Below are 13,724 nucleotides of genomic sequence, written 5' to 3' on the forward strand. Positions count from 1 at the left end.
GGAGAGGCGAGGGAGTTTGACGGGCTGCCGGGCTGATTCCAGTGCAGCGGGTTGAGCAGCCTCTAAAAATAGGCAGGCTGCAGAGGACTAACTGGTAATGAGGTAATTTACTACACGTTATGGCCCTTTAACACATGACTCAGTGCAGAGAGACTCGACCGGCACGGCAGACGTCACGTCACGGACAGCCAAAACAAAAACAAGAAGGGAGCTCTGCAGACGTTGTGTCTTTCTCGGCACTAAACTAAATTAGTGGAGCGAAGAAAGCTAAACTGCTGTAAAACGTGTTTGACTGTTGGCGTGTACGTGTGTGTGTGTGGCTCTCCTGTCCGTCTGACATCACCAGCTGTGGCCCCGACGCTACAGCAGCCTGGGCCAACCTCAGAGGAGGAACGGGCCCTGACCACTGATCTGAGACCAGCTTTCCTTTCGACATCAAGTTCTCAGTATCTAGGGGTGCACTCACACTGTCCATCTGTCCCGTGCCCAAACAGGTTTCACGGCTAAAGTCTGGTTCCTTTGACCAGTGTGAGTGCAACCGTACCGCGTCTAGGAGCTGCACGCTTGCCATCCACAGCCTGTTTGGGAGAGGTGGGCTTTTGTAAAGCACGTTTGCACTCCTGACGTTTTTGTGTGTTCGCACAGCACCTCTTGCTTCTGCGCTTGACCCGTGACACAAACACCTTAAAGTTTTAACCCCACCATCAAAGTAGTTGTGTGAGCTACATGACGGGGTTACCGTGCAAGGCCCAGATGATATGGAGTGGGAAAGCAGTGATGTTTGGGGCCGCAACGCTGAGCCACTGGACACCCTCCTCAGGAGGCCTAGTTTGAAAATATTGGTGTTAACGAGGTAGATGCTTGTTTCGGTGAGCGGTGCATTCGTCCTCAGAAAAACCCACCGGAGTGGTGGAAGTCCAACAGGCACCGGGACAAAAAAACGTCTGATACCCGCCACCTCTGTGCCAAAGGAGCGCCTGTTCTCCACAGCTGACTGATCATTAACAGAATGGGAAGAGGAATAAATCCTTAAAGAGGAACTGTGACTGTTGTGATTGAGAATAAGCATCAGGTGTTGGGTGGGCTGTGTCGCTGTGCAGCATTATTCCTGCAGGAAGAAGCGTTGCATTCTAAAAAATATGTAATTATAATTCGGGATATCGAATCGAATCATGAGACCATCAGTCGAGACACATGAAGTGCAGAGAAAAACCCAACACAAGCTGAGCAACACACAAATAAACAAGCCAGACAAGGCCCCGGACAGTCATTCGGGAGCGTCCGTCCGTGTAACCACAGGAAGAGATACGCTCTGCTGTAGTAAACAAAACAAGAGGCAACCGATGGACAAAGTCACACTCTGCTGAGTTAACGGGGCGACTTCCAGATGACTGGATGTGCAACAGAGGGATTTTCTGCAGCCACACACACACACGACAGCGCCTCAGCAACCACACAAACACACCCTGCCTGAGTAACGTAGGCCGGCCCACTCAGTACCACGTCAACACCTCTGAACAGGATTTTGTTCTCTGGCGCTTTAAGACACAGATAATCAGGGGGAGGTGTTGTTCAAAAGCTCTGTGGATACCAGCTCTGATACAGGTGCCTGAGTGAGGTTTTTCATACTAATTTGTAAACATTAGATTTATTTATTTGCCCCTGTGGTGCACACTGAAGTCAAGCATCTGAAAATACAACAACGTAGTGATTTCAAAAGGTCTTCTCTTTGTTTGTGAGAGGAAAAACATTACACACACATGAACTGTGAACAGTCTCTGCTCTAACACTGAGTGAGTGAAGGGTGTTGGCCTGTGACATACCAGCAACAGCAGCGGGGCAGCGGACAAAGTCTTCTTAGTTTGTTCCGCAAAGGAAATGCCTTTCTAAATACACTAAACACAGCCAGCATACAGGTGTGTGTGTGTGTGTGTGTGTGTGTGTGTGTGTGTGTGTGTGTGTGTGTGTGTGTGTGTGTGTGTGTGTGTGTGTGTGTGTGTGTGTGTAAATATAGGACTCATCCACAGCCGTGCTGCAGGAGTTGTCCTGTTGTCCGGCCATGAATACAGAAATGGGTCAAAGCTAAGAGCCAAAAGCACATCCACTAAATGATGTGCCGTCAAGCAGATGATGAGAGTAGAGCGAGAGGCGTGTGCCGGAGCGGGACCAGATACATAACCAAGGGAAGAGAGGGTGCGGGGTGTCCTGCCGCACGCCCCTGGAGTCTTGTGGCAACGATAGAGGCGTCTTAAAAACATTTTTGTACAATGTTTTTTGACACTATGGAAGACACGTCTGGAGTCATCACACACACACAACACAGTCACAGCTCTGAGGACCTGACCTCAGCACTAAGCTGTTTTATATATTGTAGGTTGATGATGATACCGTGTTCAGACGGAGACGATCTAGAAAGGAAGCACAAAAGTGGCGTTACGTTCTCACTTTTTGCTCCGCGTGTAGACGAGCGTCTATGGGGGAAATCTGCGTGCACACGGTGACGCAAATGTGTGTAAATTGGACGTAGTGTGCACGACAGGTGTGTAGGTGGAGCTGTGAAGCGCTGCCACACCACAGCACCCAGAGCTGGTGCATGCTGGGAAACGTCCTTTTCTCCCTAACAGCGGAGAAGCAGGAAGCCGTACAGTGTGACAGGGATCTGCAGCACGGTCTGCAGCCTCCCAACGCCTCAGCTCCACCCAGGACACTTGAACGTCCCACTGATGGAAACAGTCCCACATGTTTGTTGTTGTTTACCTGAACTCTGCACACGGATGTTACGGAGACACGCACGCCACGAGAGCCAGCGTGAGCAGATCAGAGCTCACTTTAGTGTTTTTACCTTTACACGCAAACACAACGCTGGAGCAGATCAGAGCTCACTTTAGTGTTTTTACCTTTACACGCAAACACAACACTGGAGCAGACCAGAGCTCACTTTAGTGTTTTTACCTTTACACGCAAACACAACGCTGGAGCAGATCAGAGCTCACTTTAGTGTTTTTACCTTTACACGCAAACACAACGCTGGAGCAGATCAGAGCTCACTTTAGTGTTTTTACCTTTACACGCAAACACAACGCTGGAGCAGATCAGAGCTCACTTTAGTGTTTTTACCTTTACACGCAAACACAACGCTGGAGCAGATCAGAGCTCACTTTAGTGTTTTTACCTTTACACGCAAACACAACGCTGGAGCAGATCAGAGCTCACTTTAGTGTTTTTACCTTTACACGCAAACACAACGCTGGAGCAGATCAGAGCTCACTTTAGTGTTTTTACCTTTACACGCAAACACAACGCTGGAGCAGATCAGAGCTCACTTTAGTGTTTTTACCTTTACACGCAAACACAACGCTGGAGGAGATCAGAGCTCACTTTAGTGTTTTTACCTTGAGATATGAAATGACTCTAAATATTTCCATTCACCTGCCAACACTGTGTTTGACCGACCGATAAGGAACAGTGCCTGGCTCTTACAGTGAACAGTGAGCACTGCTATTGTAAATTCACCTTGAGACTGATACAAAGCACACTGCCAGGTCACTTCCTGGTGGATTATTTGGCGCCGCCCACGGGTTTACAGACCACCAGGAACAAGAGGAAACGAAAGTTAGCCGACCTCTGATGTGGGTGTTAAAGTAGCGAGAGATAACGATAGAAAGAATGCAAACACACACACTGGGAAACATGCTTTCTCTCTCATTATGAAGATTGAACAGTGGCATGAGACCGTAGGGCCTTAGGGAGCAGCAGCTGAGGATTCCTGACATGTTTGCTGCTCCCTAAGGGCGCCCTCCCACTGTGCCTCTGTACCATGCCCAGGCTCGTTTCACAGCTAAAGTCTGGTTCCTTTGACCAGTGTGAGTGCAACCGTACCACGTCTAGGAGCGGCACGCTTGCCGTCCACGGCCCGTTTGGGAGAGGTGGGCTTTAGTAAAGCACGTTTGCACATGTACGAGCACAAGCATGCGCACGTGTACGAGCACGAGGCCTACGGCGGTTCTGAGGTCATTTCCTGTGCGCCTGTTGGGACATAGAAAAAAGAAGGAGGGACCATGCGCGGACATTTCAAACAATGGCGGTGAAAGGTTCACGTTGGTGTGATGTGGAGGTGGAGTGTTTACTGCAGATTTGGTCAATGAAAAGATTCAAAAACAGTCGACAAGACGCACAAAAACTCTGAGGTCTACGGAAAGATCTGGAAACAAAGCCACGCATCGCCATGACGTCATCAATGCGTGTGACGTGTTACAGCGTGATGACGTATCGGCAGCAAGAAGCATTCTCCGAGGCCCAGGTAGTGTGAGTACAAACGGGCCTGGAGGGGGGGACAAGGACCCTAAAGCACGGGGCTCGGGACGGAGGCACAGTGGGAGGGCGCCCCTAGGGAGCAGCAGCTGAGGATTCCTGACATGTTTGCTGCAGAGAGATGATCAAAAGGAGTCATTCCACAAAACTGGGCTGAAACATGCTCACTGTTCTTCTTACCAGCCAAAATCATAATTGAAAAACTAAAATGTGATAACTCCAACAGCCTTAAAAGACTAAAACAAACAGACACAGTTCATGCCTGAGTGTCAGACGAGGAAATGCTTCTTCCGCGGCCCGTAGCCCGTTGTTAACCCCCCTCTCTGTAACTCTCAGAGCGGGGAAAGGGCATTTCCTGTCATACACCACGGAGCGCAGCGCGGCGTCGCCTCTGCTGTCACATGAGTCCTGACAGTGAAAGCTCTGATTTTATCGATGTCTGCACTCATGACTGCATGAGGCAGCACTTTACTTAGAGTTTCAGGTCGTTGTTTTATCGGAAACTTGGATCATAGTGTGTTTTTTGTGTCTTATTGCCGTTTAAATGTAGGCTTTTTTATGGCTATTTAAATATTTTAGATATATATATGAGCTTTTTTCCAAAACGCTCTAAATCCATTTGAATAGTTTTCAGGAAAATGACATTTTTTACCCAGACCCACACATTTGGTTAATATTCAATGTATCGTGTCAAAATGGTTTTTATGGCTCAGTCTGAACATGTTGAACGGACGGACGCTTCAGAGCGCCGCCATGTTGGATCGCATAGAACGCTCACTGGATTCTGATTGGTCGAGAGTTTTCATCAGTTTATAGAATTTTTTTTACCTTTCTTGTGGTATTTTGCATCTGTTTTTAATCGTTTTTGTGTTTTTTCAACAGTTTTTAATCGTTTTTGTGTTTTTCATCTGTTTTTAGTTGTTTTTGTGGTGTTTTCATCTGTTCTTAGTCATTTTTTTTGCTTTTTGTGTGTGTTTTCATCTGTTTTTAGTCGTTTTTTTCACTTTTTGTGGTATTTTGCATCTGTTTTTAATAATTTTGTCACATTTTTGTGGTGTTTTTCATTTGTTTTTAGTCGTTTTTTTCACTTTCACTCAGTCTGAACATGTTGAACGGACGGACGACACAAAAAACTCTCCCGCTTCAGAGGGCCGCCATGTTGGATCGCATAGAACGCTCACTGGATTCTGATTGGTCGAGAGGACGTAACGCATTTAGGCTAAAAATAGGTTTGGCGCTGGTCGCGGTTTGGAAAGGAACTGCATCTTGAGACCGTTTTAAACAAGGACATAAAGAGATTTGGCAGAAACACTGATGAAGCAGTGAAAAGGTTCTGTAAACAGCAAAGTGGCTTTTATCTCGTTTTGGAAAAGAGCTCTTCATTTATATGGAACGACTATTAGATATATAATAGCCTAGATTTAAACAGCAATAAGACAATTATATATATATATATATATATATATATATATATAATTGTTTTATTGGAAACTTGGATCATAGATCATAGTGATCGATCAAAGTGTTTTTTTGTGTCTGAGGGCGCGCTCACACTGTCCTCCCGGACCGAGACCCGGACTTTAGGGTACTTGTCCCCCCTCCCTTTCCCCCCCGCGCCCCAGCCCCGTTTGTACTCACACTGCCTGGGCCTCGGCCAATGCTTCTTGCTGTCCATACGCCATCACGCCGTAACACGTCACACGCATTGATCGCGTGTGCGTGGCTTTGTTTACAAATCTTTCCATAGACCTCGGAGTTTTTGTGCGTCTTGTCGACTGTTTTTGAATCTTTTCATCGACCAAATCTGCAGTAAACACTCCACCTCCGCATCACACCAACGTGAACCTTTCACCGCCATTGTTGTTGTTGTTAAATGTCCGCGCATGGTCCGTCCTTCTATTTACATGTCCGAACAGGCGGACATAACGCTACTGCCGTAGGGCTCGTGCTCGTGCTCGTGCGCACGCTCGTGCTCGTACATGTGCAAACGGCTCCGCTAAAGCCCACCTCTTTCAAGCGGGCCGTGGACGGTCCGCTGGCCGCAGTTGAGCGCGGAGCGGGTGCACTCACATGGCTTAAAGGTACTAGACTTAAACTGAAAAACCGGTTTTGGCCGCGGCCAAAAGGACAGTGTGAGCACGCTATTATTGATGCTTAAATCTAGGCTATTATATATATATATATATATATATATATATATATATATATATATATATATATAAATAATCGTTGATCCAAAGCCTTCTCCCCATAATTGACTAAGCTCACACACTGGTTATGAGTTACATTAATAATGTTGCATAGCCTATTTGCAAGTATTTTAAATACATTTGATCATGATGTCTTTACTTTGGAGTGTAGCAGTCAAACAGAGAGACCACAGCTAACTTTGATGTCACTTCCTGTCCGTGTGCTGGGTCCACACACACACACACACACACACAATGCTTCCAGGTAAAGAGTTTGTACATTACGGGTCTTATATAAGCCAGTGAGAGACAGCAGGATGTAACGGGGAGGGAGAGAGGGGGGGAGGAAGGAAGGAAGAGAAGGAAAGAAAGGGGGGGATACTCGAGGCCACGCAAGCAAGCTGACTGCCAGGCAGAGCGTCTACATCAGCGTGCTCTCTGTGCTTCACACATAATCAGTGCAAACGCATACGTGCATTCCTCCCCACTGATCTGAGAGGTGGGTGATATGAAGGGCAAAGTGTTACCCAGAGAAATGGAGTGAGAGGGAGGAGAGAGCACGACTCCATCACCTTTATTTACCCACAGCACAGACTGTGAGGATAATAGCTGAGCATGTGTGTGTGTGTGTGTGTGTGTGTTTTACCAACGCCCTGACACGTTACACACACCTGGAAGCTACGTTTGGCCAACTAGACTACTGCTGTTATTAAAGTCATTAAACCTGTTTCACGTATTACATAACCCAAAGTTCTGTGAGCAAACTAAACGCCTGCAGCCATGTGCAAACAACGACCAGAGACGTCAGGGAGGCTGAGGGCGCCCTCCCACTGTGCCTCCATACCGTGCCCCATGCTTTAGGGTCCTTGTCCCCCCCTCCAGGCCCGTTTGTACTCACACTACCTGGGCCTCGGAGAATGCTTCTTGCTGCCTATACGTCATCACGCCGTAACACGTCACACGCATTGCTGACGTCATGGCGATGCGTGGCTTTGTTTCCAGATCTTTCCGTAGACCTCTGAGTTTTTGTGCGTCTTGTCGACTGTTTTTGAATCTTTTCATCGACCAAATCTGCAGTAAACACTCCACCTCCGCATCACATCAACGTGAACCTTTCGCCGCCATTGTTTGAAATGTCCGCGCACAGGAAATGACCTCAGAACCTCCGTAGGCCTCGTGCTCGTACACGTGCGCACGCTCGTGCTCGTACACGTGCAACCGTGCTTTACAAAAGCCCACCTCTCCCTAACGGGCCATGGACGGCAAGCGTGCCGCTCCTAGACGCGGTACAGTTGCACTCACACTGGCCAAAGGAACCAGACTTTAGCCGTGAAACCTGTTTGGGTACGGAGGCACAGTGGGAGTGCGCCCTTTGTTGTTTTCTTACCACTCATTTCCTTTCTCTTGTGTGCCGTCCGCTATCAAAATAAAAGAGAAAATGCCAAAGAATTACTGTACAAGATTGAAAAATGCCTGTTGTCGCAGAGGTGGAAAGAGCGGACCAGACAAAGCAACACTCACTGCTACAAAAAACAAAATGTCACCTTGGGGGATTTGAATCGATGAACCAGCAGCAGGATGCATGTAGGCTAAGCTAAGTTCAGAGAGAGCAAACACAGAATGTGAGGGGCTCACACACACACACACACACACACACATTTGCACAGCTCGGGCATGTTCAAACACAGCCGAGAAATCCTTGGAGCTGAGCCACTGCAGGAGAAACATACCAAAGTAGAGGACCGTGCGTTACATGTGAACCTATAGTGTCCTATTGACGAACACTGGTTAAGAGGCCGACTCTGATTGAGTCTCATGTGAAGTTGTCAGATATTTTAAAGACACGGTTTCAGTTTTACTTGTTGCTTCACATCCGCGAGAACTCCTCGGCCTGTTATCTGATTACATTCTGTAATGTTTTGCTAATCAAGTGTAGTGTTTCATGTGTCTCCTAAATGCTCACTGTGGCGTATCGCAGTAGTGTTTCATACTCCTAAGTGTAAGAAAGTAGTTTTGTTTGAAGTAGTTCAGACTTCAAATGTCAAAGCACCACCTGCAACCCTTGCACATGTAAAGGCTAAGCAGGGCTGGGCGTATAACCTGTTTTACAGCATAGCAACATTCTTGAACAAGTCCTACTGCACACAAACCACACCAACCACAGACACATCTAGCACCACGCAGCAGGCGGGTTTCACTGTACAGTACAGATGTTCGCAGTTTACGGACAAAGATCAGAGTGTTTCCTCTAGATTCAGTCAGAGTGACCATCACAACAACCAACCGTGACAGTGCTTAACACGCGGTTTTTAAAAAACGATCATAATCAGGTTAAGGGCAGACTCCAGTTTCTCAAACACGATGTAAACACAGTAACCCGGGTAAAATTTGGGTTCTCATACCTAGAGACTCCTTTAACCTGTAACTGGAGTTCTCACGCACGTTAGCGCTTTTCCCAGGTTGTTATCGGGTTTCTCGTCTGCGCACGTGCCGGGGTTAGAACCGCCATGGCACCTAACTTCACTACCAAGAAGACCCGTTTCTGTCGTAACGCTGTCCAAGAGTCGGCCATTTTTCTACCAACCTAAAACATGCAGGAGAATAAGGTGAATTTAGTGCCACGTTGTAAGGCTGAAGGAAGAACAACAGACTGAACGCATTAGAGCCGTGTTTCTCAAACTTTGTATGTGGCGTACCACCCCGATTGTCCGCGCATGTAAACAGCGTTCTCAGATTGTTATCGGGCTTCTCGTCTTTGCATGCTCCCCACTCTGCAGCAGTGGCTTTTGACCCGGAAATAGAATAAACCAGGAAGCAACGGCACCGACAACAACAACAATTAAGCGTTCCCTCTAAACCCAGGGAGGACTGGGACAAAAACATCACTACCAAAAGACCCGTTTCTGTCGTAATTCTGTCCAAAAGTCGTCTGTTTGTGATTGTGACAAAGGTGAAGGTGGAAATAAAGGCGTGTTCAGAGCAGCTGGATGTTGGTGGAGCTCCACCTACTGTACCGGAGGAAGAGTTACTCCCTCATTTCACCATTCAACCCCCGCACATGGACACCAGGGGACTTCAGTCAGCTGGTTTTTCCCTAAACCGGGGAAAGACCATTTTCGGGTTACTAATGTTTACGGAAACGCACTGACTGTAGACAACCAATCACAGCTAGAGTTGCAAAGGGACAGAAAATTCTGGTAAATTGCTGGAAACTTTCCAGAAACAAAAGGGATGACAGGAAATGCTAAACTTAATTTAAATCGAATTTCAAGGATCCTAAAAGTTGAGGTATTTGCTTAGCATGACATTAATTTAGTAATAAGTAATGAATGATTCCTTTTTGTTTCATTTTGGAGACTCAAAGAACCACCAGAGAGAGTTTGAGGACCACAGTTTCAGAACCTGTGGGAAATTACAGTAAGTCACGGAAACAACGAGTCAAGACACAGTGTGTGCACAAAAACACCTGACTACTGCTTACATCAGACCTAAAGTCAATACCACAAGGGGAAGTTAACCTGCACCGTCAGAAGAGGCTACAGTAAAGTCTCCTGTTTCACTTATCACTTTATATCACTTGATATCATCACTGCATCACTTTATATCATCACTGTATCACTTTATATCACTTTATATCATCACTGCATCACTTTATATCATCACTGCATCACTTTATATCATCACTGCATCACTTTATATCATCACTGCATCACTTTATATCATCACTGCATCACTTTATATCATCACTGCATCACTTTATATCACTTTATATCACTTTATATCACTTTATATCATCACTGCATCACTTTATATCATCACTGCATCACTTTATATCATCACTGCATCACTTTGTATCACTTTATATCATCACTGCATCACTTTATATCATCACTGCATCACTTTATATCATCACTGCATCACTTTATATCACTTTATATCATCACTGCATCACTTTATATCATCACTGCATCACTTTATATCATCACTGCATCACTTTATATCACTTTATATCATCACTGCATCACTTTATATCATCACTGCATCACTTTATATCATCACTGCATCACTTTCTATCACTTCATATCATCACTGCATCACTTTATATCACTTTATATCATCACTGCATCACTTTATATCATCACTGCATCACTTTATATCATCACTGCATCACTGTATATCACTTTATATCATCACTGCATCACTTTATATCATCACTGCATCACTTTCTATCACTTTATATCATCACTGCATCACTTTATATCACTTTATATCGTCACTGCATCACTTTATATCATCACTGCATCACTTTATATCATCACCGCATCACTTTATATCATCACTGCATCACTTTATATCATCACTGCATCACTGTATTCAGTTGTAACTTAGTTCAGTCAGAAATGCTGCTACACTTTAACACTGTTATCACTTATCGCTCCTCATCACTTATTTAGTTTGTACTTATTTTATTTAATCTGCTGCTAAACTGCACGCTGCGTATTGTTGTTTATTGTATGAACCTGCGTTTAACCACAATGTCTGTTGCACTCTGTCACACTTAGTTATTTGTTTGACTTATTTTGATTTGATTTATGTTTTTATGCTTATTGTCACTTTCATCTTTGTATTGAAACTGTTGCACAATAAATAAAGCTTCTTGAATCTTGTTTATTTTTCCACATAAGCTGCAAAGAGTCCTAACTTTTGATAACAGAAAATAGAGAATAAAGTGGGAATTTCAACTAACTAAGGTGACAGTAGGTTGAAGTTACACCATGGGGAGGTTTTTGCAGAGGTTCTGTTGACATCAGCTTTGAGGTAAAGTTCACATAGAGTGTGTGTGTGTGTGTGTGTGTGTGTGTGTGTGTGTGTGTGTGTGTGTGTGTGTGTGTGTGTGTGTGTGTGTGTGTGTGTGTGTGTGTGTGTGTGTGAGAGTGTGTGTGTGTGCAGCCAAATCCAAGGATGGAGGTGGCGTTACCCAGTACAGCAGGCAGCTAGCTTGCTAGGCTAACCAGCTAGCTGCCCGCTTTGCTCACTTTAACTCCCGGGTGGAAAAAAGCTTAACAGCCTAAATTAAGTCACTGACATTTCCTTTAACACCTCGAGTGTGTTTCCTTATATCACACGGAGATAAGGAGCAGTTTCAAACCCCAACACAAGCGCCACATCATGGAAAACTCACCCATTCCTGTCCTTCGCACCGCCTCGATAGCAAACGTCGGGAATGTTGCCGCCTCACTGCTAGCTTGCTCCCGGCCAGGTAGGCGTCCAACCGGCGACTAAGTGCGGTGTTTTGGGGGGTTTCACTGCCGTAAAAGAGGTGAAATGAGCCGTGTATCCATTCGCCCTCGCCCCCGGTAGCAGCAGCGGAGTCCCAGCTCTCTCTCTCGGCGGTGCTTCGGGATTATAGTGCAGGAAGTTGACCGGGAGTCTCCACCTTTCTTGGGCTTGCCTCCTCGGGCTGCTGCTGGCTGTCTGCCGCCGCTGCTGCCACCAAAATACCAAACAGCAGGAAATCTCGCGATGTTTCACGGGATAGTCCCGCGAGAGGAGAGGTATGTTTAATGTAATGTTGCCCCCCCCCCCTCAGAAAGTACAGTAACCACAGCAACGCAGGTTTATTTATTATATATATTATATTCAATACAATTATTATATTACAGTTCAATAACAAGGACATTCAAAGAGCTTTACATCAAATATTTAAAAGCACTGAAACAGAAAAGGGTAAATAAAACATATAAAAGAAGAACATATATAACATATAACATATATAATAATAATATATAAAGAAGTTACAGTGCATTTACTGGAAATCGACATTTAAAACATATGAAATAGTGTTACAATAAAGAAGTTACAGTGCAGTTTACTGTGAAAAAACACATAAAACATATAAAACATTTGTTACAGGTACAGAAGTTATAGTGCGGTTTAGTGGGAAAAACACATATTAAAGATTTAAAAACACATAAAGGTCATTTAAAACATATTAAAGAAGAACATATATGACATATAACATATATAATAATAATATATAAAGAAGTTACAGTGCATTTACTGGGAATCGACATTTAAAACATATAAAATAGTGTTACAATAAAGAAGTTACAGTGCAGTTCACTAAAAAAAAGTTTTTATTGAAGATTTAAAACACATAATGGTCATTTAAAACATATAAAAGAAGAACGGATATGACATATATAATAATATATAAAGAACTTACAGTGCATTTACTTGAAATCAACATTTAAAACACATAAAAGATTGTCACAGTTACAGAAGTTACAGTGCTGTCTTTATTTGTAAAGCATAATTCAATAACAAGGACATTCAAAGAGCTTTACATCAAATATTAAAAAGCACTGAAACAGAAAAGGTAATTTAAAACATATTAAAGAAGAACATATATGACATATAACATATATAATAATAATAATATGTAAAGAACTTACAGTGCATTTACTGGAAATCAACATTTAAAACATATAAAATAGTGTTACAATAAAGAAGTTACAGTGCAGTTCACTAAAAAAAGTTTTTATTGAAGATTTAAAACACATAAAGGTAATTTAAAACATATAAAAGAAGAACGGATATGACATATATAATAATATATAAAGAAGTTACAGTGCATTTACTGGAAATAAACATTTAAAACATGTAGAAGATTGTTACAATAAAGAAGTTACAGTGCAGGTTACTGAAAAAACACATAAAACATATAAAACATTTGTTACAGGTACAGAAGTTACAGTGCGGTTTAGTGGGAAAAACACATATTAAAGATTTAAAACACATACAAGGTCATTTAAAACATGTAAAAGATTTAAAAGATTTGTAACAGTTACAAAAGTTGCAGTGCAAAATCATTTCCGCAGCCATGATGTGTCGGCATAAATACTGAGTAAATAGATTATAACAGTTAAAGGCATAAATACTGAGTAAATAGATTATAACAGTTAAAGGCATAAATACTGAGTAAATAGATTATACATAATAGCCTAATTAATTCAATTCAATTCAATTCAAAAAACTTTATTTGTCCCTGGGGGGCAATTCAGGGCACACAGAGCAGCAAATAACGACAGTGCAACTATACAAAAACATTTTGACCTAACAACAAGAATAAAGTGTAAGAGAAGAGTTAGTGTCAGGATGTTAGTGTGTTAGTACAGGTTAGATACAGAGAACATCATCGGCGTGAGATGTAGAAAGACATGT

At 43.7% G+C, this 13,724-nt stretch overlaps 1 protein-coding gene across 3 annotated transcripts in view; it reads right to left on the reverse strand.

The window, feature by feature from the left end:
- The window catches only part of cd2ap (CD2-associated protein), a 67,044-nt gene extending 55,108 nt beyond the window's left edge, over positions 1-11,936 (reverse strand). For all 3 annotated transcript variants that reach the window (XM_083933992.1, XM_083933991.1, XM_083933990.1), the window contains exon 1: positions 11,683-11,936. In XM_083933992.1, coding sequence (XP_083790118.1) covers positions 11,683-11,686 — 4 coding nt within the window. In that variant the 5' untranslated portion in view covers positions 11,687-11,936. The remainder of the gene's footprint in view (positions 1-11,682) is intronic.
- Between the last annotated feature and the right edge of the window lie 1,788 nt (positions 11,937-13,724).

Source organism: Echiichthys vipera (assembly GCF_963691815.1).
Source record: "Echiichthys vipera genome assembly, chromosome: 19".
Lineage (NCBI taxonomy): Eukaryota > Metazoa > Chordata > Actinopteri > Perciformes > Trachinidae > Echiichthys > Echiichthys vipera.